Raw genomic sequence first — 15,930 nt, 5'->3', positions numbered from 1 at the left:
ATATACTAAATCTGCTGAAGTTAAAAATCATTCATTATACAAAAACCAAACCTCAACTGTGATAAAAACATCACAAAGCCGACTAGTTTCTTACTTCTTCCCATATTTATGCAACAACATTCCATCATCACCTACGTCTCTCAACTGATTCAACCTCTCATTAGAGACACGGGGCCTCGGTTTTTACGGTCTCATCCGAAGGACCGTCCCATTTAGTCGCCTCTTACGCCAAGCAAGGGGTACTGAGGATCTATTCTAACCCGGATTCCCACGGGAATACAGAATCAATAATAGTAATTAATGGTATATGTTATAATTCTAGTGTATCTGATTCATAGCTAAGGATATTTGAGAAGTATTTGCAGAATACATGTAACTAAAGACAAAAGAAGGTTAGGACAACGAACAGTGATCAACCTCATAACTCCTATAAGGAATGCAAAAAGAAGAGTTGGGCGAACACGGACCCCTAATATACCAGAGGTGTGATCAGGTGCCTAGGAGGAGTGTGCAAATACGGACCCCTGGATATACCAGAGGTGGGATCGGGTGCCTAGGAGGAGAAAGACACCAAGAATACGGTCATAACCGTAACGTTATTGAAACTTCGGAATGGATTGTACAGCTTGTATATACAAAATATGAACACACTTGCATGTCTGTGATATTTGTATATTTATATCATTGAAATACGTAAGGCACGGATCCGATATTATCGGTGACTTTAAAATTAATATAGGTCTGCTGAATACGTATATGTCTGCTGGGACATAACGACTAACTAGCCTTGTCACGCTCCGATTATTATCTTCTCTCATTGAGATATACCGTATTTGATGAACAGTAAACATTTTTATTAGTGTCCAATTTCAGTTCCGAATTTATTATAAATACGGCAAGGACAAGAATCATCGACTCAAAGTAAGTGCACGTTATCTAGAATCAGAGCAAGTATAGAATATTATAGAACTACATGCATACAACAATGATATACATGTATGTATATAACATTACAAAACATTTTGCATAATACTAATACTCTTTTATTACTTAGAAGAGTAGCCTGATAATATAATGATATTTACGACTTCTTGAGCAGTTATTCAGCATAAAAGGGTTAGTGCCCAAGTTTATAGACGTCGCCACTTGATAAGTTTCGCCCATTAGATAGAGTGGTTCATGAATTGGATCAGTGCATATGTTTATAAACATCAGCGATGAAAACGGGGCGTTTCATATATGGAATCAGTTTACAAGTTTATACATGTCAACATTTTTTTTTTCCTTTTTAATGTACCCTTGAGATTGTTCATTAATATAAAGACGTCACAACTTTAATATACTGGGGGTTGAACATGAATTGGGTTTGTGCATACGTTTATAAAAGCTAACCCATATCAATCATATCATATTCCATGGTTTTGGGAGCTCCTGGGTTTTACCAATAGAATAATCTAATTTTGTTCATAGAAACAGGGTTTCTTGTCAATTTCCAAACCCCCAAAAATATACAAAATTATTTTAAAAAGTGTTTTATTATGCCAACTCACCGTGTGTACCGGTGTAACCGTGGTGGCGGTCGCTGGTGGCCAGGGTCGCTCTTAATAGAATATATAGGGAAAAGAACGACTCGGATCACCGGCTTCTGCGCATGCGTGGTATTTAACTCGAAGCGGTGCCCTACTGGTTTTAAATCCATAGTAATAATAAACCCCCTTCTCAGTTTTCTGTTTCGTATGCACATCATAACTTGAAAGATACAAATTAACTTGTATTATCCAACTCCAAAACTGATATTTTAATGCATAAGATTTCTGAATTATGTCTAAGATATCTAATAACGAATAAACAACTTGAAAACAATGGCTGTTTATTCAAAGCATATTTACAATAGTGTTATCTCCATAACAATTCCTAAGTCATCTTTTATATTTTAATCACATGATAACAGGTGTGAACAAGGCACAGCTAGACGCCTTAAACTTGGATTAACGTGCAGGTGTAAACAATTACCTGTAAATAAAATAACACCAGGTTATTCTACCGTGACCAACCTTCGTAATCATAAGTACAAATACCACTCGCCCAATTTACGAACAATACGTAGGCACATATTCAACATTGTTTTATTATTTATTTATCTATTTTGCATAGTATGTTTCTTCTCTCACCCTCTTTTATTTCAAATATATTTTCTGATTATCTGAATTCAAATTATCTCCGATATGCGAACAACCACACATCTACTGTATACAACTTGGAGGTTTACTTTGGGTGTTTTTGTACAAAAGTGGAAGACTTTCCTATTACGAGATAATTCTTTTTGTGTTAAAATTTAACCAACTAGACTCTATATACATGTACATATAGCAGGATCGTGTATAGGAACCAGCAGGCATGAGGGATCGTGCCATCCTTCTTATTCCCAATAAAAAACCATAAGACAACAAAACTAACGTCTGGCGGCTTTTTTCGTCTTTATTTACCTAATATCTATTTATTTATTTTCAAGGTCAACGTATATCTGTTCACTTATGCCCCAACTATAATTGCTTACAAAGGACACGTTTCAGTTTCACGAAATTAGTCAAAATAGGATTCATGTTTGGTATACGGACAAAAAGTCACAGGATAAACGTCACTGGACAGAAAGTCACAAAATATGTAGAAAAGTCACAAAAATGACTTAGCAAATGAGACCCCATATATACTTTTAAGATAATAACAGGTGGTACCCAAATGCTCACTAAAGCTGTTGTTCAGACACCAGACATTTCTTACAGTGGATAGGAGGTACAAGGGAATACATGTCATCATTATTGATGTTTGTTTTGCCACATTTAGCACCTTCGGTTCATTATTAAATGTTCATTATCAGATAATAAGAAAGGAAAAATCATTAACTTGTTTATATATCAATTATTATATGATAGTTCACTTACTTCTTGTTTTGACAATGATCTGGAGTGAAAGGAAGCCAACCATAATTCTGTCATCAGATTTTGTTTTGACAATCATTACATGTAATATGTAGTATACTAAACCAAATGATCATCAAGCTTATTTCATCGAAATAAGAAATCTCTCTTTTTAAAAATCAAACTGATATTTTACAATAAATATGATAAAAGGAATAACAATTTTATAATTATTATCAAAATCTCATAGAAAATATAAAGTTTGCATATAAAATTTCTTAAACTTTACAAAAAGAACAGATATGTTTTCAAATATATATAAAATAATCAATAGTTTTTTTATTTTCTTATAAACTGTGACTTTTTGTCCTATGACATTTTGTTCTACTATCATAAAATTCTAATTGTGACTTGGTCTTATTTTCTTATAAAATTGTGACTTTTTGTCCTGTGACATTTTGTCCTACTTTCATAAAATTTCTTATTGTAACTTTTTGCCCATGGTCATATTGGCCGTGTCTTTTTGTAATTTATAAAGCTGTAAATGGTTTGAAAGGTACATAATTTCAGCACAATGTATATATTAATTATGACTTTAAAAGTTGAAATATTTTCATGATCCTGGTTCTAATTAGGAACATTTATTTGAATCATTTTTTATATATCATAAAATAACAATTTTCTTATATCAAATTCATGACAAGGAACTACGTAAAAATGAGCAGTACTTTGAGTGAATCTCATTCTTTGCAGTCAGCCAATAATATGATAGGACTGGCTTCACGAGTATGTACAAAAGCCACGGTATCGACGTCCAGTTGTTTAATATCATCATGAAAGCTGCTGTCTTTGGATCGTCTTTTGTCTCGCGTCTCGGAAGATCTACCGAAGCAGACCCGAGAATAAAATATTTTGGAGTTGGTGACATGACAGCAAAGGAGCCAAATCAAACCTGCCTGCAAAACCTGCTTCAGTATTCCCCTGATCGAGTTTTCATTCATCTCGGTGGAAACGACATTAGCGTTGACGGACAACCTAGGAAGGTGGCTGAAAACGTCCTACAACTGGTGCAGGTCCTAGAAGACAGCGGAGTTGGAACTGTTCTCGTGGGACAGATTCTAGACAGAAATAAGAAGACCTAGGGGAGGGGACTCACCCCCACCCCCTCTAAATCCTCAACTGCATAGATATGTAGACTTCTTTATATTTTGAATTAAGGTATGCCATGTATAATGAAAGGATAATGAACAATTTTGAAGGATTTAGATCAACATAAATGTTTATTGTCAAATAATGATGAAAGTGAAGCAGATGAAATTCACATGACTGGTGAATGATTCGAAGCTGACATTTTTGCACTTAAGACTTTTTAGAAGAGTTGTCTGCCCTTTGTATAAATAAGAAAAATCTAATTTTCTAAAAATGTGTGAGGTCAATGATTAATTTTATTTCATATCTTCATTAAGAGAAAGTGTATGTAACTTTCTACCAAGAGATTTGTATGAAACTATAACTTCTTTTTAAAATATTGTAATAAAACATGCTTCATATTTTGTCAGAACTGACTAGGGTATGGTCTGTAAAAGTTGCACAAGGTGCAAATGGGTGGCGGTTTGATTTGAACTAGATAATTTAAGTGTAGTTTCAGAATTCGGGAGAGAAAAAATGGGGAAAATAATTATTTTGAATTAATTATGAGCGTCGGTGTCTGGGGTCGCTCTTCAGAATGACCGTTTCATATTTTGTCAGAACTGACTAGGGTATGGTCTGTAAAAGTTGCACAAGGTGCAAATGGGTGGCGGTTTGATTTGAAATAGCTAATTTAATTGTAGTTTCAGAATTCGGGAGAGAAAAAATGGGGGAAATAATTATTTTGAATTAATTATGAGCGTCGGTGTCTGGGGTCGCTCTTCAGAATGACCGTTTCATATTTTGTCAGAACTGACTAGGGTATGGTCTGTAAAAGTTGCACAAGGTGCAAATGGGTGGCGGTTTGATTTGAACTAGATAATTTAAGTGTAGTATCAGAATTCGGGAGAGAAAAAATGGGGAAAATAATTATTTTGAATTAATTATGAGCGTCGGTGTCTGGGGTCGCTCTTCAGAATGACCGTTTCATATTTTGTCAGAACTGACTAGGGTATGGTCTGTAAAAGTTGCACAAGGTGCAAATGGGTGGCGGTTTGATTTGGAATAGCTAATTTAAGTGTAGTTTCAGAATTCGGGAGAGAAAAAATGGGGAAAATAATTATTTTGAATTAATTATGAGCGTCGGTATCTGGGGTCGCACTTCAGAATGACCGTTTCATATTTTGTCAGAACTGACTAGGGTATGGTCTGTAAAAGTTGCACAAGGTGCAAATGGGTGGCGGTTTGATTTGAAATGGCTAATTTAAGTGTAGTTTCAGAATTCGGGAGAGAAAAAATGGGGAAAATAATTATTTTGAATTAATTATGAGCGTCGGTGTCTGGGGTCGCTCTTCAGAATGACCGTTTCATATTTTTACTTCACACAATCCGGAAAAAAAATTTACTTGAATTACATGTAATGCATTAAGAGAATTACACAATTTGAATTTATTTAATACTAATAATAATGCTTTGATTAGATAATGTACAAGAAAGTGGTAGTTAAAACAATTATGGGGGTCACTATTCATGGTGTAGAAGGTAATTTGAAAACAGCAAAATAACAACTTTATTATTTTCAATGGATCCATAATAATAAAAAAAATTCAGCACAGCATGGAATTCTGATTGGCAAGACATTCTTGAAAACTTTGGTTTAAAACTTTTGTTTTCACCTTTTGAGCACTGACCTTTTCTTCATTATTGTTCAGGCCAAATAAAAACATGTGTGGTTACAGTTAAACGACAGTCCATAATTTTTACCCCCGACCCTCAACTATCTTTCTTTTCCGGTTTTTAATATTTCCTAAATTCGTTACCATATACGAATAGAATACACGCCTTTTTCAAGATTTTCTTTTATGAGAAGGGTTGACTTTATTTACCACTATATATAGGTTTTTGGCCCACTTTCCTTCAGGTGAAGCTTTAAGTTCTTTCATAGCCAATATATAGATACCGCTCAAATGCTAAGCTGTAAACACTTACAACAGGCCATCTAACGTTAGACAGAGAGTGACATAGAACTAAAAAAAATGCTTAAACACACAACTGAGCTATCACCCTACTTATTTTTGAAACAGTAAGAAAGATATAAAAACTTGGAAGGGTTTGAAAACTGTAACCTGGGTGAAATATGACAACATGATTTTGGCAAATGCACTGATTTTGTTCTGCATTTTTATTTTTTAAAAATATATATATAAGTCTTAGAATTGTAAACACTAGGGTGATCCCTACCAATTTTGATAAATATATGTAAATGGTATATGCAAGGAAGTGACGATAAAAGGAAACTGTTTCCATCTTAAGTCTATAATAAAAAAAGAAATTAAATATCATTCCTACATACCAACACTATATTTCAAGGGATTGTAACTGAAACCACACATAGTATTTTATTTCGTCTCTTCATTTTGGCTTTCTATAACATTTATTTTTATTCATTCCAAATTAGATCATACTTTTTACATTAAGCACTGAAATTTTTTAAAGCTTCATTATAATTGTTAATGTTTTGTTTTTACTTACTAAGAAAATTTCAGGACTTTATTTTTCATTTGGGTTTAAATTTTTATTCAAAATTATGGCTCATATGAGGATACCTCCACGTGGTATGAGCTGGGCAATGATGTCACAAAATTACCTTCTTTCTTAGTCTTATTAAAAGAAGTGACATTAGCAGACATCCTCGTATTGTAAATATATATCTGTATCTAGTTTTAAAAGAACGCACTTTCACATTATGACCCCTGGTCTACTTTTTTGGGGATTGACAACGTTATGGTTTTGGCAATTATTTAATTAAGGAAATCAGAGGTCATGATTTGAAAAAGCTTGAATCTACAATACCTGAGAATGATTCCATATTAATAAGACTGATCACTGTTTGTAAACAAATTTCTTCATTCCTCCTATCTAAAACTAAATTGCCCATTGCCAATTGTGTTCCTCACTTACCCCTGGAGGGTTAAGATTTGAGCAAACTGCTTCACTACTTGAAGATGCTTACATATAACTATGAATAATCATGACTTTGCTGTTCTTGAGAAAAAGATTTTTACAGTTTCTTCCTATATATTTGTATGTAAAACTTTGATCCCCTATTGTGTCCCATTCAACACCCGGGGGTCATGATTTGAGCAAACTTGAATCTGCAACTATGTCAGGAAGCTTTCATGTAAATCTCTGCTTTTCTAGCTCAGTGGTTCTTGAGAAGAAGATTCTTAAAGATTTATTCTATATATTTGTATGTAAAACTTTGACCCCCTACTGTGGTCCCATTCAACACCCGGGGGCCATGATTTGAACAAATTTGAGTCTGCAATATGCCAGAAAGCTTCAATGTAAATTTTAGCTTTTTTGGCCCAGTGGTTCTCGAAGATGTTTAAATGAAACCCACCCTATTTTTGCATTTTTATGATTATCTCCCCTTTGAAAGGCTCATGGCCCTTCATTTGAACAAACTTGAAAGCCCTTTACCCAAGGATGCTTTGGGCCAAGTTTGGTTGAAATTAGCTTAGTGGTTCTGGAGAAGAAGTCGAAAATGTAAAAAGTTTAGACAGACAACGGACAACAGGTGATCATAAAAGTTCACTTGAGGTTTCAGCCGGTTTTGATATTTTGATATATAGCCTATCAAACTCCAGTAAGATGAGGGGATACCAGACAGTCAACATTAGAAAGTGCACTGTTTCAAAATTACTTGTTGATATATTACAAATATGTGTGATGCTGTTTTATAACTGACCTTTAGGACGTTTCTTGGTGTTTGAAATTAACCATAGACCGAGTCTATGTCAAATGGCACTGGTCTATAACAATTGTAATTGGGATATAACAAAACGTGTATGTTAATTTTCTTAGTTTAAAGCAATTGAGTTATCCCACAAGTCAACGTCTGATAAACGTTATGAGGAAAAGAGAACATTTTTTTGGAAATGGAAAGAAAATATGCTTTATAAGTACTTTAAAAGTCAATAAAAATGTTTTAAATTTGTGTTATTTTTTTCAATGTTTCGGTCTATGCCAATTCGATGAGGTCTATGTCATCTAGTTTTGGTCTGTACTAAGTTTTAAACGAATTTCGAAAACTGCTTTTCTGTTACTTTAATTCAGAAAAATATACTGACAACACGTCACACCAGCATATTTCTTTTCTGTTTTACCACACCCAAACATATAAAAGATGTGGTGACTACAAATGAAGGGAAGAAATGCATTAAAATGCACCATTTTAAATCATTCTTTTTAAATGGGTTAACCTCCCCCCAAACCCCACAGTAAGGTATAGATTTGCCACTGTATTTGAGTGCAACCTGATGTTATTAAAGAACAGACGTAGCTCAAAAATTGCAAATTCACATGAAATTATGCTACTCTACAGATTACTTCGAAAAAAATGTATAATTCAAATCCAACAAAAAAATCAACAGACTGATTGAAATGGATCACAGATTAAAATGTATCACAATGAGGGAAATTGGGATGTTTTGGAGAATTGACAAATTCAATGCAGAAAGAATTAAAAGGATCAGTAAATGATGTCATAATACTTGTCCTTTGACCTCTAAATATCAAGGCTCTACCATATAGAAATTTCATGCAAATGATTATGCACATTTTTACTGTATCCTCGAGAATGTCCAATATATAGGATGTTCTCTATTCGTTTTTCACAGGGTAAATAATTCATATTGTTCATTCCAAAGATAATTGATTATTGCATTAGTATAAATTTTCTTCTGTCATGTTTTCAAAGAAATGAATTTAAACTAATTTCACGTGTTTTGAACTACGTGAAGTAAATTATTTTAATGGGATATGAACTCCACATCTCCATTCTTAACATTAATTCAACATAAATTATCCACTTTTCAAATACTGAATGTCTGATATCATCATTGAAAAACACTAGATATATCTATAGATATGATGTTTACCTAGAAATGTAAACCTGAGTCGGTCAAAAACAGGCACCTATCTTCTTAGTCAGGTTAGTGTTACATAACCATGATAAGTTTATTGGATTGGCTAGTTGTGCTTTGTGCTCATTTAATTACAAATGAAAATTAGTCATGGGGCTTGGATTATTCTGACCACAAACTAAGTCGAAAATCTGCTTTAAATTCATAAGTAATTGCGCAAAAAATTAAAACTAAATACCTAAGCATTTCAACACCTACATAAAAATATTTCATTGACATAGCTGATGGCTTTTCGATATTAAAAAACACAATAGAGGAAATTCGAGTCACAACTTTGTTTTGAATTAAACTGGTACAGTGTGATCATGATTCGTATTTATTCATACTAGCAATTAAATCATAGACAATAAAAACAATATTATTTACTTTTTCTTTTTAAACCACTATCTTACTTTCAAGGTATTGTTATCATAATCATAATGATATAAATCAGTCGAGACTCGATCGCTCGAGTACAGGACGACATTGGTGGGATGCCGATCTCGATGATTCTTGCATGTAAAATGAATAATTATTAGTAAGTTTCTGTTGATATTTTTGCTAAAGGAGCTGCACTAGTTATATAATTTAATATATTAGTTAAAATGCACGTCTTCTTATTAAAATATGTGCATAAATGAAGTTCATATGCCGATCACAATTTCAGATGTAGAATTAAAAACCAAAGCATTTTCTGGTTTTTAAAACAAAATAATTCAATAATACCAATTGTTTTATTGTCTTTTGGGTTTTTTTTCATCACCAAACTTCACACTAATTGCTGATTACAACCATATAAAATGTTTACAATTACCTATGGGTCGAATTATACGAGCGTCGAACAGCAGGGCTACCGCTATATTTAGAGCGAATGCGGGTGGTTTCGTCCCATTACATATTCGCACCGAGTGGATTCGCACCCAGTGGTTTCGTCTCATTTCCAATGCAGATAACCTAAGGTAGAACATTGCCTTATAGTCGAGTGGTTTCGCCCCGATGTACTAATCGAGTGGTTTCGCCCCCATTTTGTAATGATATTTTATTTCTGTTTTTTACGGGTATTTCTTAAAAAAAAAAAACCCATTAATTTATATCATTGGATTTTTAATCATATACTGTATTATTACATCCATAATAGAATAGATATACGTTTGGGATAGCATATATAGTAATCCAAGTTTTTGTATGACAATATTGTTGAACGACCCTAGTAGATAATTTGCACTGCAGCTATCACTATCACTATTTTAAAAAATCACAAATCCTTCACTGATTTTGATATAAAGTTACCGGTATTCAATCGCAAACGTGTACTGTAGTGACCTTGTTTAGTGAAAAGAGAAGAATCAAATACAAGTTATCTTTTTATTGGTACACATGTTCTTTTATCACATTTTCATACATATTTAACAATATAAATAATACACAACATATTTTAGTCAACATTCACTGTATCAGAGATCATATTGACATTTCACATCTCTTCACATCACACATTAATCCTTGGACACTGGGGCATACACTGCTCCACATATGCGGAGAAAGTGTCCCGCGCTCACATCGCCAACATCGTATTTCTCCCATGCGGCATCTAGTTTCTTTTGCACCGTTGTCGAACTTTTCCTCACATTGCGACAGATGTTATCGCTGTGGACTCTACTCTCCACCAGACGTGCCTCTTGTAGGAGGAGAGGGCAGAGGACGTAAAACCCGCATCCTCGGTGCCCCGTCTTTCCATTTATGCGATGATGCCAGCCTGAAATACAAATGATAAAAAAATAAAATAAATAATACAAAAAACAACCAAAAGGACAGTTGTGTATATTTAGCATCCTCTGGAAAAAAATGAAAGCAACAAAATAATAAACATTTTATTAGTACTTTCAACTCTTAAAAAAAATGAAAGCAATAAAATACTAAACATTTTATTAGTACTTTCAACATCATTGTTTGTCCTTACTGGCACACGATAGGCTGACCAAGCAGATGGTGGGAAGAGAGGATTCTTCATCCACTGTCTATCCATGTACCCAACCAATGATCGCAGTTCCTCAGTACTAGCCCGGCCAGTGAGGGTCTGGAACGCAGGTCCAATGTCTTGATGTGGTAAAAATGGAAGGGCCATTAGTTGTTTTAAGTACCGATGGGTTGCTTCTCTCCTCTTGTACGTCGGTGCAAGACCAAGGTCCTGAATCCGGCGCCAGAAGATTTGAAATGAAAGCGCTAAAGCTTTACTAAACGTCTTCGTGTTTAATTTTTAATTTTTACCTATACTTTTACTGATCATTGCGAAAAGTAACTATTATCTCTCTCTCTCTCTCTCTCTCTCTCTCTCTCTCTCTCTGTGTGTGTGTGTGTGTGTGTGTGTGTGTGTGTGTGTGTGTGTGTGTGTGTGTGTGTGTGTGTGTGTTACGTTATATTCTACTATATGACATATATATTACATCAATTCTTGTAGATTCCAGAATAGGGAGAGCTATGGATTGTTCCATGGAACTCTCTTCAACTACGAAGGTTGGCTGGGTGCAGTCCCTACAATACCATTGCACGATCCCCTCTCCTCGCATAGTGGCCATGTACAATGACCGTGAGATGCTGATCTCACACAGTCGATGCTGCCAGCGGTTGCATGCATCGCAGCAAAGGGCATGCTGTTTGGGTCGCACCTAAATGAAATTGCATATAATTACAACTAGGGCTAAGTACTACCAGCTGTGTAGGAAATGGTTAAAATTTTTGTACTTCTTATTGTGAAAAATATCTCGTTCGCACGACTTATTTTCTAAGGAAATTATGTCGTTCGCACTAGATATTAAGTACTGAAGTCAACTTCTGAATATCATAGACTTTGGTCAGTCAAGTATATAGAAGGTGCAAAGGGGAAAAAAAGAAAATAAATAAATAACTACATGGGACAGGGTGCGTCCAGAGGTCCGTGTTTGCTCAACTATCTATTTTGTATTGCTTGTAGGAGTTATGAGATTGATCACTTTCCGTTATCTTCGCCTTTCATGTACACATTTCAATACCTATCAAAAATACGTTCCTTGATTTCTTTACAGTAATAGACTGATTGGTATTTAAAACTTACTGGGTTTTTTTTTTAAATACGGAAATTATGTCGTTCGCACGACTTATTATCTCGTGCGAACGACATAATTTCCTTACAAAATAAGAAGAAGTTAAAAAAAATATATGCATGTCCTAAATATACCACCGTATAAATATACCATCATAGATAAACAAAAGTTTGGGGGAAAATAAAACACCTTAGTTAAAAAGACGGACGACGACGGACGCAGATCAATTGCAATATAGGTCATAATGAAGTTTGATAGCATGAATGAGACAAAAAATAATAGGTTTTATTGTGTATTTTTCAAGTTTGGTAAAGAAATGCATGATCTTCTAAAGTAGTGTCGCCAATCTATAGGATTCAACATCTAAGATAATATAACCTTTAACTTTGTGCCTGAATATTAGAATGGTATCTTTACAACTTTAAAATGTAATCAAGATAGTGTCTTTGTATATTAATATATATATATATATATATATATATATATATATATATATATATATATATACTTTTTTGTTGACATTAACATTCATTTCATTTTGCCCCGTGTGATGTTTATGAAAGTATGGTAAATGACTGTGTGAACTTCTAAATCCTGATTAAGCTGGTTATTGTAGACGTCTTTGTGATTTCTTACACGAAATTTTAATGTTACAATATGAAGTGGTGAAAAAGCAATGAAATATTTAATTATTTCATTTCTGCTATCGCTTCTAACATTATCTTTAAAGAATCCCTTTTTAGAGAGCTTACATTCATAAAATAATATAACAATTTAACATATCTTAAAATTATAACTATTTAACATATCTCAAAATTCACTTTCTTAAAATGATCAACTACTTTTACTACATTGCTGCTTTACGTTTATGCTATTAAATTGAATTAAATTGAACACTAATTTTATCTACATAATGCTAATTCTGTTTTATATGATAATTTTTACTTACTGATTTTCCACAATGAATATGCAACTTGCCATGGCAAAAATTCTTGGTATAATGATAGAAATGGACATAGTTTGGACGTCGGTAACTTAATATACTGTAAACTCGTATTCATTAATTTCAATTCAATTCCTCATCATTTAAAGAGAGTATGCTCTGATCAATCGTCCCTACCACTGTTGCCGTATATAAACATCCAAAAATTGTTGGTATAATGATCAAAATGAACATACCTTGGGCGTCGGTAAATTAATAAATAGCATTCATCCCCTAATTTCAATTCAATTCAATTGCTCATCGTTAAAGGAGAGTATGCACTGATCAATCGTTCCGACCACAGTTGCTACCTACTCAATGGGGGCGAAACCACTCGGGACGAATCCACTTGGGTACAGGTAAAGGTACGAATCCACTCGGTGCGAATATGTAATCGGGACGAAACCACCCGACACCTTTAGAGCGACCCTGAGCACCAGCGACCGCGATCACCGCTACACCTGGACTGAATTTGCATTCGTTTTTTGTTGTTGTTTTCGACTGGTATAAATGGTAAATGTTACTGATAACAAAGTATATCATAATCCGTCTACTACATGTACATATATGATGTACATTGAAGTGATAATCGATTTGAAAGTCAAACAAAGGGGACTTTAAATTTTATTGAATGGACATTATGATCCTGATTGAATATATAATGCAGTTATTTTTGAGGTACAAATATTTTAATCTCTCTCTCTCTCTCTCTCTCTCTCTCTCTCTCTCTCTCTCTCTCTCATGATGTGTTCGCAGTTGCGTACTTGCGTATTGGCAGCTACGCGCCTAGTTCGTAGACGTAAACGTAGGATTTACGTCTGACTTAAGATTAGAGTTACGTACTCATAAAATGGTATTCACAAAACCGTTCGTAGCCGCAAACGTAACTTACGATGTACGATTGCACTTACGCGTGCGCAGTGGCTATTTTCACTTCGAAGCGTAAAAAGTGTGAATTTGCTCATTTACTTTTAATTCCCAGCGCTACCGCCGCATTATGACGAAAAAGAACACAGAACTTTGTGAGAAAGCAACGAATTTCAACGTATACGTATGCCTGCCAACGGCATGTCGATCAACTGTACCGTTATTCAGTGTTGCCTACAAATCCAAATGGAAGGTTCATCAAATTTAACGCATTTGACTTGTGCATGGATCTGCGATGCTGTAGGTGTTCAAAAAGAAGTCGGCATGGACTGACAAGTAAGTTAAGTTGTTTGTGTAGTAATAACCTTAAATGTTTTACCACTGACTACTCGTCACTAGGCCCCTAAATAATGTTAAATTGACTTCAAGGGGATTCAGTACATGACACATATGGCAAAACCACAGTCCCTTATTCATTTTGTTCTCAACCGATGTAGCTGCTATAATGCCAGGATCTTAATTTCTAAATAGTGAGCACATATACATGTGTGTTAATTATTTACAATTTTATATGTGCCCACTATTAACACATTAAGACACAAGCTCATTTGTGTACATGGTAACTTCAAACTTTTGACAATACCACAATTGAAATTCAAAATTATTTATCCCATTTTTTTAATTTCATGACTGGGACAACATTAAAGCAGTATCATAGCTACCTGTACACAAGTACGCACATGCTTTCACATCATTTCGCAAAAAGAAAAACAAGATTATTGGTGAAAAATGAATCAAAAATATACATTATATATACAGGCACTAATTCTAAAATGTGTGATTTGTACGTGCCCCTGATCTATTGCATGGTTATAAAATATGAAAATTATTATTGCTTTATCAATATATACTCTGGGCGAACAGGTAGATAGGGTGAATGGACTCGGTACCAGATGAGAACAGTTACAGTCTCTTTTAGCATCATTTCAATTATTGCTTGACGTGCACATCCATGTGCAAAACTTTCAGAAAATATTGTGAAACAAAATCGCATTCAAATACAGTTGTACAACTGTGTGAAGTCAGTGTTAATTTTTTTTAATGTAGAATAACATTGACTATATATTAATTGGAGATATTAGGTGTGATATACATGTAACATGCACTAGATATCCAAGTTAGCTGACCTCTGTTATTTTTCAAAGGGTCATAAAGGTGGTCAAGAAATAAATTGCCAAACAGACAGCAGCATTCCTTGATTTAGATGCATTTCTCTTCATGTCCTCTCCTGAAAGATTTTCCATGATGCCTCAGGGTTAGGATTGGGATGCAAGATGTACAGTACATATATATGATGTAAGTATATCCACTGTTTGTACACATTTAATCATTTCTGTACTTACAAAGTTTTAGAAAATCCAAAACAAATTATGGTACATGGTACATGACGTAATGATTTTTGTAATGCATTGATGATTAAATCCTTAGGCAAACATTTAAAAACATAAATTTATGAGTTTTTATGATCAAAGTTTGTCCATTTTGCATGTTTTGTACCTGTCTGTCTAAGCATATCTTCACCTTTTTGGCAAATAGAAATTTAACCAATCTAAGGACATACACTATGTTTCTTTGAAATTATTTTTTATCTCCTCGATATTAAAAATTCTTGCATGATTTCCAAAATAATAGCTGTAATTTTGTCACCAAAATTTGAAATCAACACTGAATAAAAATTGCTCTCTATTATATATTTCTGATCAGTAATAACACATGTATTCAGTTATTTGAAACACCTTTTAATCTCAAAGCAAGCAAATGAATATATGTAATTTTGGTGATTAAATAATTATTATCTTGCAAGCCAATAATTCTTCTTTATATATTTCTTTACACTAAAAGCGGTTATCAAATGTACTTTTATTAGGTCACCTGAGTTTACTCAGTAACCTATTGCAATTAGTTTTCATTCGTCGTGCGTTAACAAT

At 33.9% G+C, this 15,930-nt stretch overlaps 2 protein-coding genes and 2 long non-coding RNA genes across 15 annotated transcripts in view; 2 read left to right on the top strand and 2 right to left on the bottom strand.

Moving 5' to 3' along the window:
• The first annotated feature begins 835 nt into the window (after positions 1-835).
• On the top strand, positions 836-6,635 carry LOC130047387 (uncharacterized). The gene is made up of 2 exons (XR_008796279.1): positions 836-921; positions 3,672-6,635. It is a non-coding gene; the product is annotated as an uncharacterized LOC130047387 (long non-coding RNA).
• On the bottom strand, positions 1,920-9,762 carry LOC130047386 (uncharacterized). The gene is made up of 2 exons (XR_008796278.1): positions 9,427-9,762; positions 1,920-2,013 (listed from the first exon to the last, which is right to left on the bottom strand). It is a non-coding gene; the product is annotated as an uncharacterized LOC130047386 (long non-coding RNA).
• A 605-nt stretch (positions 9,763-10,367) lies between these two features.
• LOC125645738 (uncharacterized) lies at positions 10,368-13,523 on the bottom strand. Of its 3 annotated transcripts, none has more exons than XM_048871538.2 (3): positions 13,391-13,523; positions 10,949-11,679; positions 10,368-10,769 (listed from the first exon to the last, which is right to left on the bottom strand). In XM_048871538.2, the coding sequence occupies exons 2-3, from the start codon at positions 11,136-11,138 to the stop codon at positions 10,510-10,512; spliced, it is 450 nt and encodes a 149-aa protein (XP_048727495.2). In that variant the 5' UTR covers positions 11,139-11,679; positions 13,391-13,523; the 3' UTR covers positions 10,368-10,509. The 3 variants fall into 3 exon arrangements, with proteins under 3 accessions (XP_048727495.2, XP_055998234.1, XP_048727496.2); XM_056142259.1 differs by lacking the exon at positions 13,391-13,523 and adding an exon at positions 13,273-13,387; XM_048871539.2 differs by lacking the exon at positions 13,391-13,523 and having other exon boundaries at positions 10,949-12,114.
• Positions 13,438-15,930, top strand: part of LOC125645733 (3-beta-hydroxysteroid sulfotransferase-like) — a 37,026-nt gene continuing 34,533 nt past the window's right edge. For 3 of the 10 annotated variants that reach the window (XM_056142256.1, XM_056142254.1, XM_056142255.1), the window contains exon 1: positions 13,457-13,588. The gene's annotated coding sequence lies outside the window, so the exon portion shown is untranslated. Of the gene's footprint in view, positions 13,754-15,930 lie in introns of all 10 variants that reach the window. The other 7 variants (XM_048925465.2, XM_056142251.1, XM_056142252.1 and 4 more) reach the window with 4 other exon arrangements.

This window comes from Ostrea edulis, chromosome 6 (assembly GCF_947568905.1).
Source record: "Ostrea edulis chromosome 6, xbOstEdul1.1, whole genome shotgun sequence".
Taxonomy (NCBI): Eukaryota; Metazoa; Mollusca; class Bivalvia; order Ostreida; family Ostreidae; genus Ostrea; species Ostrea edulis.
Note: the sequence above shows the minus strand (reverse complement) of the source record. Positions and strands in the feature narration are given on the sequence as shown.